We start from the raw sequence: 14360 nt of genomic DNA, 5'->3' as shown, positions 1-14360 counted from the left end.
GGGCTGGATAAAGCCATTTCACCTTTAATTGTAAGCAAAAAATCACTCTCACGCGGATTCTCCGACACCAGCAAATAAAATAAACTCTAACAAAACAGAGAAAGTGAATCACTGTAGTCCAGTCAGAAAACAAACCCATATTTATATATATATTTATAGATATGTCGTTTGTAGAGTAGCAGTGAAAGGCAAGTATGGGCCAGTGATTTCCCGATAAATTACATTCTTTACATCCCAACAAGGTCTAGCGGCTGGAAAGTGGCTGGAAACAGAAACCGGGGAGCGTGGCGGGGGTGGGGGGAGAGGCCAGGGGTGCAGGGGCAGAGGGGTCCTGCCCGAAACATGTGCCCAAAGAGAGGATGGGAGAGGTGCGAGAAGGGAAGGTGCGAGAAGGGAAGGTGCTGCCCGGTGCCAAGCCCTGCCTGCACGGCTGGGGGGGGGGGGGGGGGGGGGCCAGGCAGCGCTGCCCAGACGCCGGTGGCCGCGGTGCCCATCGAGCCGTGCCCTGCTTCTTTTTTGCCCTGCTGCATCGCCCCAGTTCATCGCTCTGCTGCATCAGCCCGCTGCGGGCATATCTGCTGTTAGAAATGCAGCAGGAGCTGCCTCAGAGACCCCCGCTCTGCCACCCCCTGCCCCATCCCATGGTGTTCCACCTCATCCCAGCCATACCCTCTGCCAGCCCAGCGCCGGGCAGGTTTTGGCAGTGTACGTGTCCTTGCGGTCCTCGCTGCAGCAGCTGGCACAGGAGGGACCGGGGGGGGGTGTGTGTGTGTGTGTGTTAAAAGGGGGGCTGGAGAGGGGGGGGCAAGGTGGGATACCGGCCTGGCTTTGCCAGGAGCACATCGGCCTGGCAGTGAGTCGGCCCCCAGGCTCTTCCCAAGTCTCGGGGTGAACGTGTGGGGGGGACAGAGGGGCACCCCGGGTGCGGGGTCTGGAGGCGGCTGACCCCCCCGGAGGAGGGAAGCCACCCCGCTGCCCATGTGCCGGAGTCGGTACGCTGCCAGCCGGCCAAAAGCAGAGCCAGGCACTGCTCCTGCCAGCGTGCCCGGGGGGAAGAGGGGGGCACGAAGCACAGAGATGCCCCCCACCCCACCTCCCCTCCTGGCTGAACCGTGCCTGCTCCGGACCAGAGTCTGCCCCCAGCCCCATCACCCCGCTGCGAGCCGAGCGGCAGAGGCAATTTTGAGCCCCCCCCCCCTCCACTCCAAGCCCTTTTCCCGCAGAAGGAGTGAGGACGGGGGCAGAGCCGGGGGGTCCGGGGGAGAGGGGAAGGGGGGATCCTAGTAAAAACCGGCTGAGAGCCCTAAAGCGGTTACACGGCGCGACACGGACTGAGCTCGGGGCCGAGGTGGGCTCAGAAGAGGAAGGCTTTCTTCTTCAGCTCGTTGCGCTTCCAGAGGGCCAGCTTGCTGAACTCCTCGGGGGGCATCTCGAAGACCCGTAGGAAATCCTCGGGGGAGAGGTGCCGCTGCAGGGGGTGGGGGGGGGAAGAGGAGGGTGATGGGGGTGATGGGTCCCCCCTCTCTGTGCCACCCCCGACCCCAGTTCGGCTCCTTACCTCCAGCCTGGTCCTGTCCACGCCGGGCGGCAGCTTCACACGGCCTCGGTTTGTCACCATCAGCATTTCGTAGGGGTAGATCTGCAAGGGTTGGAGGGGGGGGGGAAGGCTGTAAGACCCTCTCCACAGCCTAAGCCCTAAGCCCCCGCAGCCCCCAGCCCCGCTCACCTTTTGCTCCAGCATGCTGGGCAGCGAATTGCCTCTGTCCATGCGCCCACGCTGGCCGTTCTGAGGGGGCAAAACCTGACATCAGCCGTGACCCCCATCTCCCCAAAGGGCTGCCCTCTCCCACCCAAAATGAAGCCAAGGTGGGCTCCAGCCCAGGGACAGGCGCACCCACCCTCCCCACTCTCCCCTCTCCCCAATGGGACCCATCACGGCGGTGGCCCTGGTGTCCATCTGTCCCCCCAACATACGTCACCCTCTCGCTGGGTCTCCACACCGGTCGCCAGACGAGTGCTTACCTGCAGGCCTGGAAAACAGAGAGGAGCAGGGCTCAGCCTCAGGGACCCTCTGCTGTGTGTCCCCACTATCCTCCCCTGGGTGACGACAAGCCCCGAGAGGTGGTTTTCCACCCTCTGCTGAGCCCAGGCTTGCCCTGGCATCCCCCATCCCTGGGAACATCCCCGTATCCCTGGGGAGATCCTCCATCCCTGGGAACATCCCCCAACCCTGGGAACATCCCCACATCACTGGGAACATCCCCGCAGCCCTGAGGAGATCCCCGCAGCCCTGGGGAGATCCCCCATCCCTGGGAACATCCTCCATCCCTGGGAACATCCTCCATCCCTGGGGAGATCCCGCATCCCTGGGAACATCCCGCATCCCTGGGAACATCCTCCATCCCTGGGGAGATCCCGCATCCCTGGGGAGATCCCCACATCCCTGGGAACATCCTCCATCCCTGGGGAGATCCCGCATCCCTGGGGAGATCCCTCACCCCTGGGGACATCCCGCATCCCTGGGGACATCCCGCATCCCTGGGGACATCCCGCATCCCTGGGAACATCCTCCATCCCTGGGGAGATCCCCGCATCCCTGGGGAGACCCCGCATCCCTGGGGAGATCCCCGCATCCCTCATTCCCAGGGTCATCCCCAAGCCACCGGCTGATGCTCACCCGGACTTCCCTTCTCGCTGCCCGCCGAGCTGAACTCTGCCGACTGCAGCTGCAAAGGGACAGGGGACAGCATGAGAGCAGTGCCACCCCCAGAGCCCCCCACCCCCCCGAAGCCGTGTGGCCCTGGCAGCGTGGGGGCAGCTGCCTGCCCACTCACCCGGGTGAGGGTGCTCCTGCCAGAGGCGGGCAGCGAGGAGCTCTTGTAGCTCCCCATGTGCAGAGCTGCAAGAGAGCAAGAGACCGTCAGAGGTGCAGGCAGGGCTGTGGGAGCTGGCAGGGGTGCAGGCAGCCGGAGCCACCGAGTGGGGAAGGGAAGGCATGGGATACGGGAAGAGCATCCCACGTACACGTGTGGAAAGGTGTCCGGTCCGGCAGCGAGCGGGTTTTTCTCCGGATAGGGAGAGATTTCTCCATCTCCTCCTTCAGGATCAGCTTCCCGAGGTTGGAGGTGACCTGGGGGTTGAAGGGACGTGGGTGGGGGTCAGTGTCAGCATGTCCCCAGCCCCTCCCAGGGTGCCCACCCGCCTGCTCTGCCCCTCACCTTGCTCAGCTCCTGCCTCTGGAGCTCCCGCAGGTTCTTCATCTCCTCCGTCAGGTCCTCCTCCTCTTCCTCCCCTCTCTTGGAGGCCATCCGCTTCCTCCACTCCGTCTCTGGGGGAGAAAGGGGGGACGTTATATCCATTCCCAGCACCCCCGTGGGGTCTTGGAGGGGGGATAAACCCCCTGGTGCAGCCCACCCCCTCGTCTGCCCCCATTCCCCACCTACCCACGACGGCCAGGGACGGGGGGCACGGCCAGTAGTCAGTCTCGATCTTGGCAGGCTGGTTGGGGTCTGGGGGCTGCGCTGCTGGGAACTTGGAGGATTCGATGATCAAATCCTCTATGAGATGCTTCCCGTGGTGGGCGCCGGGATGGTGCTCTGCGGGGCACAGGGGGGGTGAGGCAGCGCCCTGGGGTGCCCCATCCCATGGGACAGACCCCCCCCCCCCACCCCGCTCACCTTTCTGCCTATAGATCGGAGGCTTCTTGTATATGTTGAGCTCCGTCGTGTCGGTTTCTGCAAGGAAAAAGGGGGTTGGGGGACGGAAATAGGGAGCTCATGGCTCTGGAAGGGTGCTTGCCCAGACACCCTGGTCTGCACTGGGGCTCAGGCGACACTGGGGGGGGTGTCACGATACTGGGGGACCGTACCGGGTCGGTGGAAGTGCTGTACACTGCTGCGGGCCGAGCTGCTGCCCTGGCGAGAGGTGGGCTGCGGGGCACTGCCGGGGGTCCGGCTCTCCAGCCATTCCCGGATGACCTGCGGGCAAGCGGAGCCGGTGAGCAGCGAGACCCCGGCAATTCGGCATCGTCCCCCCCCTCCTCCTCCTCGGAGCCCCTGCGTGCATCCCAGAGCTGGGGTAAGCGGTGTCGGTACTCACCTCCGGAGATGGAGGAGGAGAGATGGATTTGGGAGACAGGGAGCGCTGCAGAAGGCAAGAAGCAGTTTATTCTGGCAGCCCCACATCTGCCCTCTGGGACCCCTCTCTCTATGGGGGGGCTTTCCCCCACTGACCTCCCCCAAAACAACCAGGGGATGCAGGTGGCCCCGGGGCACCCTCACCTCTCGGCTCCGGGGTAGCTCCACGTGCTCCATGAGTGAGTAGGTGAAATGGGGTTCGTAGATCATCAAGTCGGGGCGCTCGATGTCCAGGATCGCTTTATCCTTGGGGATGGCGGCCAGGTCCTTGTAGCCTAGAACCTCATTGTCCATTTTAGCCTGGAAGGAAGGAAAAGCACCTTCGTTTTTGGGTGCAGAAAGGAAACAATGAGGAACGGCGAGGGCTTCCCTGGGGCTGGCATCCTCCGTGGGCTCCACCAGGGTGATGGAGAGGGTTTGGGGAGGAACATCCCGACCCCACGGATGGAGGGATGTGGTGGGGAGACATAAGTGACCTCTTACCACGATGCTGGAGGGCGATCCGGGGACGCTGGACCCACGGGAGGAACAGACGCTCCCAGGGGAGGTCAGAGGTTGCTGGAAGGAAAAGGGGAGATTTTAGCAAAGCTCACCCTCAACGCTGCCAGCCCAGGAAGGGGCTCAGGGTCACGGTGAGGACCCCGGGGCATGGCAGGGGGGCCCGGGGACACCCCTGTGCCCCATGGACCTCAGCGCACCGGGGCAAAACGTCCTTGGGGATGGGGTATTTCTGGGTGGGCTCTGGGGTCTCCTTTGCTTCAGCGTTGTGGTTCGGGGCAGGGGACAACCCGGGAGGTGACAGTGGCTTGGCCAGGACACGTTGCCACTAGATGGTGCTGCCAGGCTGGGCTGGGAGAAGGAGGAGGAGGAGGAGGAGGAAGGCAGGGCTCTGCTAGCAGCATCCCAGAGTGACTCTGCCGATGTCCTTGGCCACCAGCCCCTGCGTGTCTTCCCTAGGTACAGGGCTCCCCACTACCCGCATGCCCCCAGCACCCTGCCCTATACCCCCAGCACCCTGCCAACCCCCAGCACCCTGCCCATGGGCCCCCCTTCCCCCCCCCCATTACCTTCTGCAGTCTTTCCATTCAGCTGCGGGCTGGAGGGGCTGTGTCAGTCACAGGGTCCTGCATGGGGAGACCAGGGGCTTCGGGGCACTGCCAGGGTGGGCAGGGAGCACCCTGAGGTTGGTCCTAGGGTGAGGTGGGGGGCAGAGCCCAGCATCCCACCACCCTCCCGCCACGGGGCCGAGCCCGGCAGCCCCCCGCGCACCGGACCCTAACGTGGCACGAGGCCAGCATGGTGCCGCTGTCAAATATTCACGCGCTGGCAGCAGGACAGGCTTGCCAGGGGGATGCCACCGGCCCCGGGGTGGCCGAATGGCTCCGGGTCTATGCCCCGGGGCAGGGGAAAGGTGCTGGGGCATGCCGGACCCCCACTCACCGCCGCCTCTGTGGCTCCACATCCCTCTGGGTGCTAACGCCGGGCTGGGGCTCGGGTGCTGCCTCTGCAAAGGAGACGAGAAAGGTGAGAGTGGCTTGCGGGATGACAACGGTGTGAAGTACAACCTCGTCCTCCCAGCTTCCCTGCAAAACCCCCCTGGGTGCCCGCAACACCCTGCCCTGCTGCGTGCCGCTCCTGCCCGTGCCGGCTGCCGGCCCCGCTGCCCGGCGGTGGCTGCTGACGAGCGTTGGCAAGCGGAGCAGAGGTAATGAAGCCCTTTGTCAACCGGCAGCGAGCAGCCTCGAGAAGGCTCCAGCAGCAGCGGGACGGGCGTGCTGTGCTCAGCCCCTGCCCCACAGCCCCCGGGGCCTGAGCCCTCCCTGTGCTTTAAACCCACAATGCCACAGACAAAGGGGAAAATTCTCCATTCTCCTCAAAACTTCTCCTTTCAGAGGGGAGGGCGCTGGGAAAAACCTCGTGCAATCCAGGCGACAACAGCAACGGCAGGGCAGAGCCCTCCAGCCTTGAAGCCCCCCCCCATCCCCATGCCAGCAGCCTGTGCGTGGGGCTGGGGAGATGCCATCGCCTCTGGGGACCCCCAACCCCGCTGTCCCCCAGCCCCACGGCTCCCAGCACGGGCGCAGAGCCCATCCCTGTGGGATGTAGAGATGGAGAAGGACCAGATCTGACAAAGCCCGGAGCATCCTCCGGCTACCGGCAACCAGCCCGGCACGAGGTACCACCCTGGGCTCGCTCTTCCGAGGGTTGAGCCGGGATGAGCGGGCTCTGCCGGCAGCTCCGGGCTTGAGCCTCTCCATGCAGGCATCACCCCTCCTTTGAGACCACCCTACCACAAATAACCCCCGGCTTTGGTACTTGGCGGGGGTCCTGACCCTCTCACACCCATGCTCAGCACCTTCCAGCTCTCCCAAGGATCTGCAGGAGCCGGTGCCGGTGGAACGGGCACCCCCGGATTGGCATCGAACGCGGTACAAGGCGGCATTATCCGCGCACCCGTGAGCTCACGCTTTTCCAGCGGCAGAGCCGGGGTAGCCCCCCGCCTCCGGCTGGCACCCCACGGCGCCGGGGGACACGGGTGGGCTTGGGGAGGGGAGGGGACAGGCGGCGGGGACGCGGTGGCACGTGGCGGTGGTGGCAGCGAGCAGATGGATGAGATAGCAAATGGCAGGAGGCAGTGGAAGCGGCAGAGGCCGGCGGGAGGGTGGGTGCGGGGACGGGTGGATGCGGATGCCGGCGGGGAAGGAAAACAAGCCTGAGCCAGGGGTGCGGAGAGATGCCGCGACGGAGCCGAAGGGCTGGTGAGGGGTGCCGGGGCTGGACAGCCAGCTCCGGTGCTGACCCCCCCCCCCCCCAGTCCAGGGGACGTGGGGACATCTTATCTTTTGCGAGCAGGGAGCCACCGCCCCAATGGCAGGCTCTTTCCCCATGGCAACCTCCCCGGCAGCCCTCGCTGGCAGGTTCCCTGCACGCTCCCTTGCTCGGCCAAGATAAGGCCGATGTAGCACGTGTTTGGGATTTTCTGGGCCAGGAGGGCAAGGGGGGAGCAGGGTGAAGGGGGGCGGGGGGGGGGGGGGGGAAACACCGTGGTCCCCCTCCCGGGGCGATGCTGCGGGTACCCACGGTGCTTTGCCGGAGCGGGGAGAGAAAGGTGCTGGGCAGGGATGCACGGGAAGAGGAAGAGCGACGGGGGGAAGGATGGACAGACAGACGGACCACGTGCCGGAGGGGGCTCGCCAGGCTGCAGGGGTGTCACCCCCCAGCTGCACAGCACATCCCGGGGGGGTGGGGGGGCCGTGGGGAGGGCTGCCGCTGCAGCGGGAAGAGGCCAGTTCCCTCCTCTCCACCCTGAGGAAATCCGGATTTGACTTTTCGCAGCCACCAAAGCCATCAGAGCCCGGCCCTCGGGCCAAGGGCCAGGTTGCAACGAACCCCCTCGCCCGGGGTGGGGGGTGGGAGTAGGCAGGGACCCCCAGCCTTCCTCCCCTCTCCCTCCTCTTCCTCCTCACTGCCTGCCTTGCCCTTGCCTTGGTGCTGGGCACGGGCATCCTGCTGCTCCCGCAGCTGCCCCGGCTCCCCGCCAGCAGCAGAGAGGGGGGGGGGACACGGCGGGGTCACAAGTTCCCTGAACAGACGGTTCCCGACAGTCCTGGGAACGGTGTCCGGTGCTTCCCAGCCCAGCCCCGGCCTCCTCCTCCTCTTCCCACCGCAACCCCCAAACAAACACAACACGGGAGAGGCGCCCAGCATCGCATCCTCCCTGCCTCGCCGGGGGAAACCGAGGCATCGCCGCACACGGGGGCCCCACCGGCAACACGATCGCGGCGGAGCCAAGCCGGCAGGGAGCACGTGGGTCCCCAACCCACGTCTCACCGGTGTCCGGTTCCTCCTTTGTCCTGTTTCTCGTCCTTTCCCTCCCTGCCGGAGCATCGCCCGGCAGAGGGGAACGACCCTTCGGCTATTGACAGCCCATTGCTTCCGTGCCATTGCACCCTTCCCGGCACGGCCCTGCCGAGGGACGCCTCGGTGGCCTTAAAAGCCACCAGCTGCCAGCGCCTGGCCCCTGGGATTTTTCCATCCCCTGAAGTGGAGGGTGCACCCTGTCCACCCCCCCCTCCTATGGACGCAGGGCTGCTCTGTGCCTCAGTTTCCCTAGCTGGGGCGAGGCAGGGAATAGCAGCAATCAGCCCTCTCCATCCAGGAGCGGCTGAAGGGGGCATTTCCACCTCCTCCGGCTGCTCGCTTCCTCCCATCCGAGGAATCTGGGCCAACCCAGCTGCTCTCCTGGCCCCCAGCCCTGCCAGGAGGCTCTGAGCCCCCCAACAAGTTTCGAGCGGGGATGCCTGGCGCTCACCCTTAAACTCCCAGATGGGGGGGAATCCATCCCAGGCCCCCCTGCCCCGATGGCCACGCCGCAGCCCGCTTTGGTTAGCGGTTCACGTGGCACGTAATCTGGGATTAAAATGGGATTAGCCTGCTCATCCCGCACGCGGAGGCGCCGGGAGGGACCCACCAGGGGTGTGCGTGGAGGCCGCGTCCCTCCGGGGCTCCCGGCGTGGGGCTGGTGATGGCCACGATCCCCAAGGACAACCCCCCCCCCCCCCCCCCAAAGCTCTACCGACCCCGGACACCACCCCGCGGGATGCCCTGCGTCGAGAACCTTGGGGTGGCGGTTCCCCGGGTACCCCGATGCCGCACACGGGGCCACCGCGGCGAGGCACCCACCTGGCAGGACGCCGGGTGGTGGGATGCGGCCGGGGGGTCCCCAGGGCTGAGGTGACAGCTGGTGGCCCAGGGTCTTCCCAGGAGAGGTTGGGTTTAGCCCTGCCTGATCACCGGCCCCGCACGCCCACAGCCAGGAGCTGACCCCTCCCCGGGAGACGGCTCCAGCCGTGGCCAAGAACTGGGGGGCTAGGCTTTGCAACCTAGTTTCCCCCTCCCCACCTCAGGGAGCCCGCCGATGCTCCGTGGCGGCGGGGTGATGGGAGTTTGGCCCCTCGGTGCCTTGCCAGCGGAGCTGGATGGGGCCAGGAGGAGCAGGGGACGGGGGGGCTCCAAAATCCCGTGCCCGTGGCAAGACCCCGACCGCCACAGCCCCGCCACGCCGCACGCAGGGAGGGTCAAACCCCCGTCACAGCCTGCGCCTGGGGTGGGGGAGTGGGATAGGGGTACCCCCCCCGCCTCCAGCAACACCGCTGAGACCCCACAAACTCACTCCACAAGTGGGGCTGGGAATGGCTGGGCTGCTCCAGCCTCCTCCCTTGGGACGCATGGTGGCAATATCCCCAGGGAAGAAGGACAGGGGATGGCCCTGCTGTGCTGGCAGCGGCCGAGCCCCACTGGGGGGGTCTCTCGGAGGGTGGGTGGGGGGGTGAAGTGGGGTGCTGGGAGCATTGTGCTGCTGCGGAGGGGACACGGGTGGGAGTCCAGGGGAGGGGGGACCCCCATCAGCAATGGAGTCCGTGTCCCCGCCTCGGGTCACCGCCCTTCCCGTCCCCGCGGCCCCCCGGCAAGGACAGCCGGTTTTTGCAGTGCTGGGTTTAGGGAGGGGGCACGGCTGCAGCCCCCGGAAAAGATGGGTGACAAGATGTGGGGCTGTTCCCAACTCCCCCCCCCCCCCCCCATCTCCTCCCAGCCTCCCGGGAACAGGGACTAATCCAGACCCAGGGGAGGGGGATCGGCGGCACCGAAAAGCAACGGGAAAGCAAAAGTCGGCCGATATCGACCCTGATGAACCACCCTCCCCACCAGACAACCCCCCCCCCACCTCAAGCTGTGCGTCCCCCCCAACCATGGCCACCTCCCTTCCCTCTCCCCACCGAACCACGCGGGGTACGGCCACTCACCTAGGGACGGGGACACCGCATACCTCCAGCCGTGGGGAGCTGCGGGGGGACTCCCTCGACCTCCTTCTCTTGCCTGGCCACCAAATTACCCCGTGGGCTGCTGGGCCGGCTGCCCCGGCTGCGGCCAAGCCACCGCCGGCGCGCTGCGGCGCGCATCCGAGAGCGTGACGGCCGGGCACGGGTGTGCGAGCGTGCGGGTGGGCGAGCCTATCTCCCAGCCCCAGCACCGCGGCTGTGCCGCCCGCCGTACCGATAACCGATGGTGGGGTGCCGGCTAGGGCGGGCGTGCGTGGGTGAGTGGGTGGGTGGGTGGGTGAGTGGGTGGGTGGGTGCCGCTCGCCTCTCTCCACCTCTACTGCTGGCTCAGTCCCTTTCCGAACAAGAGAAGAATTAGCCGGCATCATGACGAAGCAGTATTCGCTCCCGCCGCTGCTCGCTCCCGCTCCTACCGCTTTCCCGGCACAAAGAGGGAGGAAAACATAAATAAACCCAGTGCTGTCCGGCTGCCAGAAACAACCCGGACGGTGCTGGGGGTCCCCTGCACCCCCCTCCTCCAGCCCCTGCCACATATAGGGGATGCAGTTGGGGACAGCATCCCCTGCCCCTCCCCTGGCTGGGCTTTTGACCCCCCCCCGAGCCCCTCAGTGCTGTGAAAGAGGGGCTGAGCACCCCACGGCGTGTGGGCTGGGCTGCGGCACGGTGGGTGGTGGGTGAGGATGGCACCCCCTCTCTGTCCGGCCTGATCCCCAGCCTGGGTTTGGGGGTTCTCTGAGGGTGGCACCTACACCTCCCTGCCCTGGGAAGGGAAATACAGCAGGAATTTCCATCTCTGGGGCCAACAGAGCCCAGTGAGTGACTGGGAGGTGCTGAGCATCTGCTAAAAATCCAGCCCTGACCTCTGCAGATACTGCCCTGCCCCTCGGTGCTGCCAGGGAGAGCCCAGAGCCGGGCAGTGGGGAGAACCGGTGCCCCTCACATCCCGAGCCCCCCAGGTCCTGGGGGTCACGGTCCAGCCCCTGCCTTTGGACAGACCCCCCGGGGATTTGGTGGTGGGGCTGGCCGGGCACCTAGGGCTGGACTGGGAGGCTGCGGCCGCTCCCCGTTCCCCCCCAGAGCCCCTCGGCACACGAGCCTGGCTGAAAACCCAGGCGGCCGGCATAGGACCGGTGCCACAGCCGGACACCCCCCCCCCCCTCCCCGGGGGTGGCGAGGCTGCGTTGGTGCCGCAGCGCCAGGAGCCAGCGTCTATTCCCGGCTCTGTGTGGGAGAGAGCTGCTTGGTGACAGCAGCTCCGTTTCTGGGTCCTCTCCCCGGCGCTGCGCTCCGTGCTGGTTGCTGCCTCAGTTTCCCTCCTGGTTCAAGCGAGGACCCCCTGGATGCACATCTGGGAGAGGTCGTACACACCTAGGGATGCACATCTGGGGGGATGCGTGCCCAGGGGATGCATGCACACGCCTTTTGGTGCCAGGACCAGCCTGGATCGTTGGACCAAGAGCATCACGGCCTCAGCCCCGAGATGCCGCCGTGGCCCCACATGGAAGGAGCTTCTCCAGCCCCAGCCCCGCTGGGAGCCCCCACCCCGGGGCCGTGCCTATGAATAATCGAGGCTGCGGCTGCCTCCCCCATGCTAACCCAGTTTCTCAAGCATGAAGACGACCGCAGCGGCTGCTCGGCGGCCACCACCTGCGCCCGGGGCCGCTCGGGTACCCGAACCTGCCGTGGTACCTGCCGTGGGCTCAGCCCCCCGCACCACAGCATCCAGGGGTGCCCGGAGGGAGGGAGGAGTTTGGAAACGCACGTATCCCGCACCAGCCGGGCACCACGCATCAGTTCTTATACCTTCGCGTGCATCCACCGAAATCCAAACCTGGCCACGCTCGCCGGAGCCTCCCCCCCCCGTGTGCCCACCGGCCCCGCAGGGTCACCCCTCATCCCGGCGATGCCCTTCAAAGCCAGGCCCAAGACAGGCAGCTGCCGGTCCCTTGCCAGGGGGGGGCTGCTGGGGGGCTAGGGCATGGGGGCAGAGGGTAGCAGGGCCCTACCTTCAAGGGAGCCCATGGCCCGCTGCAGGCAGGTCTGCTTGTCCGCCGGGAGCCATGCCTGCGCCGAGCATCCCCTCCCCTGCGCCGCACGGCACGTTGCTACAGCGACCGCCTCCCGCCGCAACCGGCTGGTGCTGAGCGATGAAGGATGTGCAGGAGGATCCTTCGGCCTCGCTGAGCGATGGAAGATGTGCCGGAGCCTCTTTAGGCTTCACCGAGTGATGGAGGGTGTGCCAGACCCTCTTTGGGCTTCACCGAGCGATGGAGGGTGTGCAGGTGCCTCCTTCGGCCTCACCGAGCGATGGAGGATGTGCAGAAGGATCCTTCGGCCTCACCGCCCTTGAGGGATGGGGGCGAGGAGCCTTCCCACAGCCCTGGGTGGGGGGGATGCAGCCCCTGCGCCCCTCTGCGAGGCAGCTGCCTGACCCAAAATTGCCCCCCCTGCCCCACCGCAGGGCTGCTGGGGTTGCAGAGGGCATCGCCCCGGAGGACCCCGGTGACGGCAGCCCTACAAGAGCTGATCTGGATACGACCCGTGTCCCAGGGGACACTGGCCCCTGCCACCCCAGTGGTGCCCCAAGTCCAGATCACGGGAGACTCTGTCAGGACTGGGACACTGTGGGGTACGAGGACCACGGGACTGGGGATGGCAGCGGGGTGGGGGGGCTGGCACCCATCACCTCTGGGGTCATGGCTGTGGGGAGCTGCCCTTGCTGGCTGCAACCCCCCACCCAAGCATCCTAAGCCCCCCCCCTCAGCATCCCAAGGCCCCTGAGCATCCCTATCCCGCAGGAGAGCAAAGGCTTGGGAAAGGCTGGGCACGCTGCTGCGGGGCGAGACACCCTCCAGTGCACTTTCTGCACAGAGGACATTCCTGTCCCCACCTCCGCCCCCCGCCCCAGGTCTCACCTCAAAAAACAAGAAAGAAGCAGTGTGAGTTTTTTTTCTTTTTTTCTCTTCCCTGGCCATAATTAAAAAGGACTCACCCTTCCGAGCCCTTTCTATCCCGGGAGGTCGAGAAGAAAGAGAGGGGAGGAAGGGGAAAACCGTGAAAGAAAAGAGAGGAAGGGCTTGGGAAGGAAAAGAGAAGGCGGTGGAGGGGGGGAAAGGGATGGGGAAAAAATTAAAGCGGAGATTACACAAAGGGAACTCCTCTACCTTTGAAGCTTTGGCTAAATTGGGGAGGGGACGGCGGGGGCAGGGAGGGTCCAGACCCAGTCGGCCCCTTTCTCAAAGCCCTCTCCTTTCAAGAATGTCTCGAATTCCTGTGGAAACAAGGAGCTGGGGTTGTGGGGCCGAAGGAAACGGGAGGGGAAAAAAGAAAAAAATTACCCTGGCCGCTCGGCTAATTCCCGCCTGCCACACCTGGGCAGGCAGCGCCGGGCGCATTGTTCGGCCGTAATTGCTGGGTGTTGCATTTCTCTCCTGCTTTAAAGCTTCATTTAACTCAAACTGTTATAATTTTCTCCCTGCTGCCCCCCCAGCCGTGCTCCCCCCCCGCATTATGCTAGCGGGGCTTTGTAGGGGCTGGGTGAGCCCCGGTTAAGGGATTACATCCTCCCCACAGTCCGGCTGCCACCTCCCAGGGCATTGTCAGAGGGGAAAGCAATTATGGGAAAGGTGGGACGGCACGGGCTGGGGGCACCGAGCTCAGGGCCTGGGGGGACAGCCCGACCGATGGCCACCATGGGGTGGGCGAGCCGGTGGCCCTGGGCTGGGGGAGCAGTGGGTACCACGCTGGGTACCACCCCGAGGGTGATGCCCTGTTCACCAGGATGCTACGGAGACCCCCGGGACACAGACAGGGATGGGGACACAGGGACTCATCTGCAATGGTCACCTTCATCCTCCTGCCATCTCTCGCCAAGCATCGGGTGCTTGCACCCTGGGTTGGTGAGGACACCCTGTGCCAAGGTGGAGCTGGGTGCCTCCCTATTCCAACAGGCATGAAGCCCGTGGCAAAGCCTTAGCACAGGAACGAAAACTCCCCCAGGCCCCATCAGTCTAGACACTCGCTTTTATTTGCCTTGGGGTTTCCTCCTTTACACAAATAAAGTCCAAAGTCTAACCGTTTAGGCCTAAAACTGACTGGTAAAGGAAACAGCAGAACTTGTAAAAACACACACATAACCAATCGAAAAATAAAAATAACCTAAAGGTGGTTTCTCTTTGGCCAGCAGAGCCTCACGGGCACCCACATGTGTCCCCACACTGCCAGCACCGTGGTGCCACCGGGAGAGGGCACAGACCTTCCTCTCCAATAAATAACGCAGAGACCCCATGGCTGCGGGGATACAAGTGCTGGCCCTGGGGTCTGCATGCCCAGGCACCCCCTGCCTCCCCTCCAGAGCTCCACAGACAGACTGACAGACAGACCG

General features: G+C 65.4%; 1 protein-coding gene across 6 annotated transcripts; it reads right to left on the bottom strand.

Moving 5' to 3' along the window:
• Window positions 1–8: 8 nt before the first annotated feature.
• Window positions 9–12104, bottom strand: DMTN (dematin actin binding protein). Of its 6 annotated transcripts, none has more exons than XM_049830651.1 (17): window positions 11983–12104; window positions 5577–5640; window positions 5204–5314; window positions 4620–4694; window positions 4281–4436; window positions 4099–4143; window positions 3869–3977; window positions 3678–3734; window positions 3444–3596; window positions 3219–3328; window positions 3025–3130; window positions 2835–2899; window positions 2678–2726; window positions 1975–2030; window positions 1727–1786; window positions 1559–1639; window positions 9–1468 (listed from the first exon to the last, which is right to left on the bottom strand). In XM_049830651.1, the coding sequence occupies exons 3-17, from the start codon at window positions 5219–5221 to the stop codon at window positions 1355–1357; spliced, it is 1254 nt and encodes a 417-aa protein (XP_049686608.1). In that variant the 5' UTR covers window positions 5222–5314; window positions 5577–5640; window positions 11983–12104; the 3' UTR covers window positions 9–1354. The 6 variants fall into 6 exon arrangements, with proteins under 6 accessions (XP_049686608.1, XP_049686606.1, XP_049686607.1 ...); XM_049830649.1 differs by having other exon boundaries at window positions 5204–5260; XM_049830650.1 differs by lacking the exon at window positions 11983–12104 and adding an exon at window positions 9941–10157.
• Window positions 12105–14360: the final 2256 nt, after the last annotated feature.

The sequence above is a fragment of the Accipiter gentilis genome, chromosome 28 (assembly GCF_929443795.1).
Source record: "Accipiter gentilis chromosome 28, bAccGen1.1, whole genome shotgun sequence".
Taxonomy (NCBI): domain Eukaryota; kingdom Metazoa; phylum Chordata; class Aves; order Accipitriformes; family Accipitridae; genus Astur; species Astur gentilis.
The sequence above is the reverse complement of the archived record's forward strand: the minus strand, read 5'-3'. Positions and strand labels throughout refer to the sequence as shown.

What these genes read in the sequence shown, in the direction of transcription:
- DMTN (XM_049830651.1), bottom strand. An exon ending in ACAGCACTTCCACCGACCCG is followed by an intron (nt 3,735 to 3,868) that starts GTACGGTCCCCC and finishes TTTTCCTTGCAG; the next exon opens with AAACCGACACGACGGAGCTC. An exon ending in GCAGGAGCACCCTCACCCGG is followed by an intron (nt 2,727 to 2,834) that starts GTGAGTGGGCAG and finishes GTCCCTTTGCAG; the next exon opens with CTGCAGTCGGCAGAGTTCAG.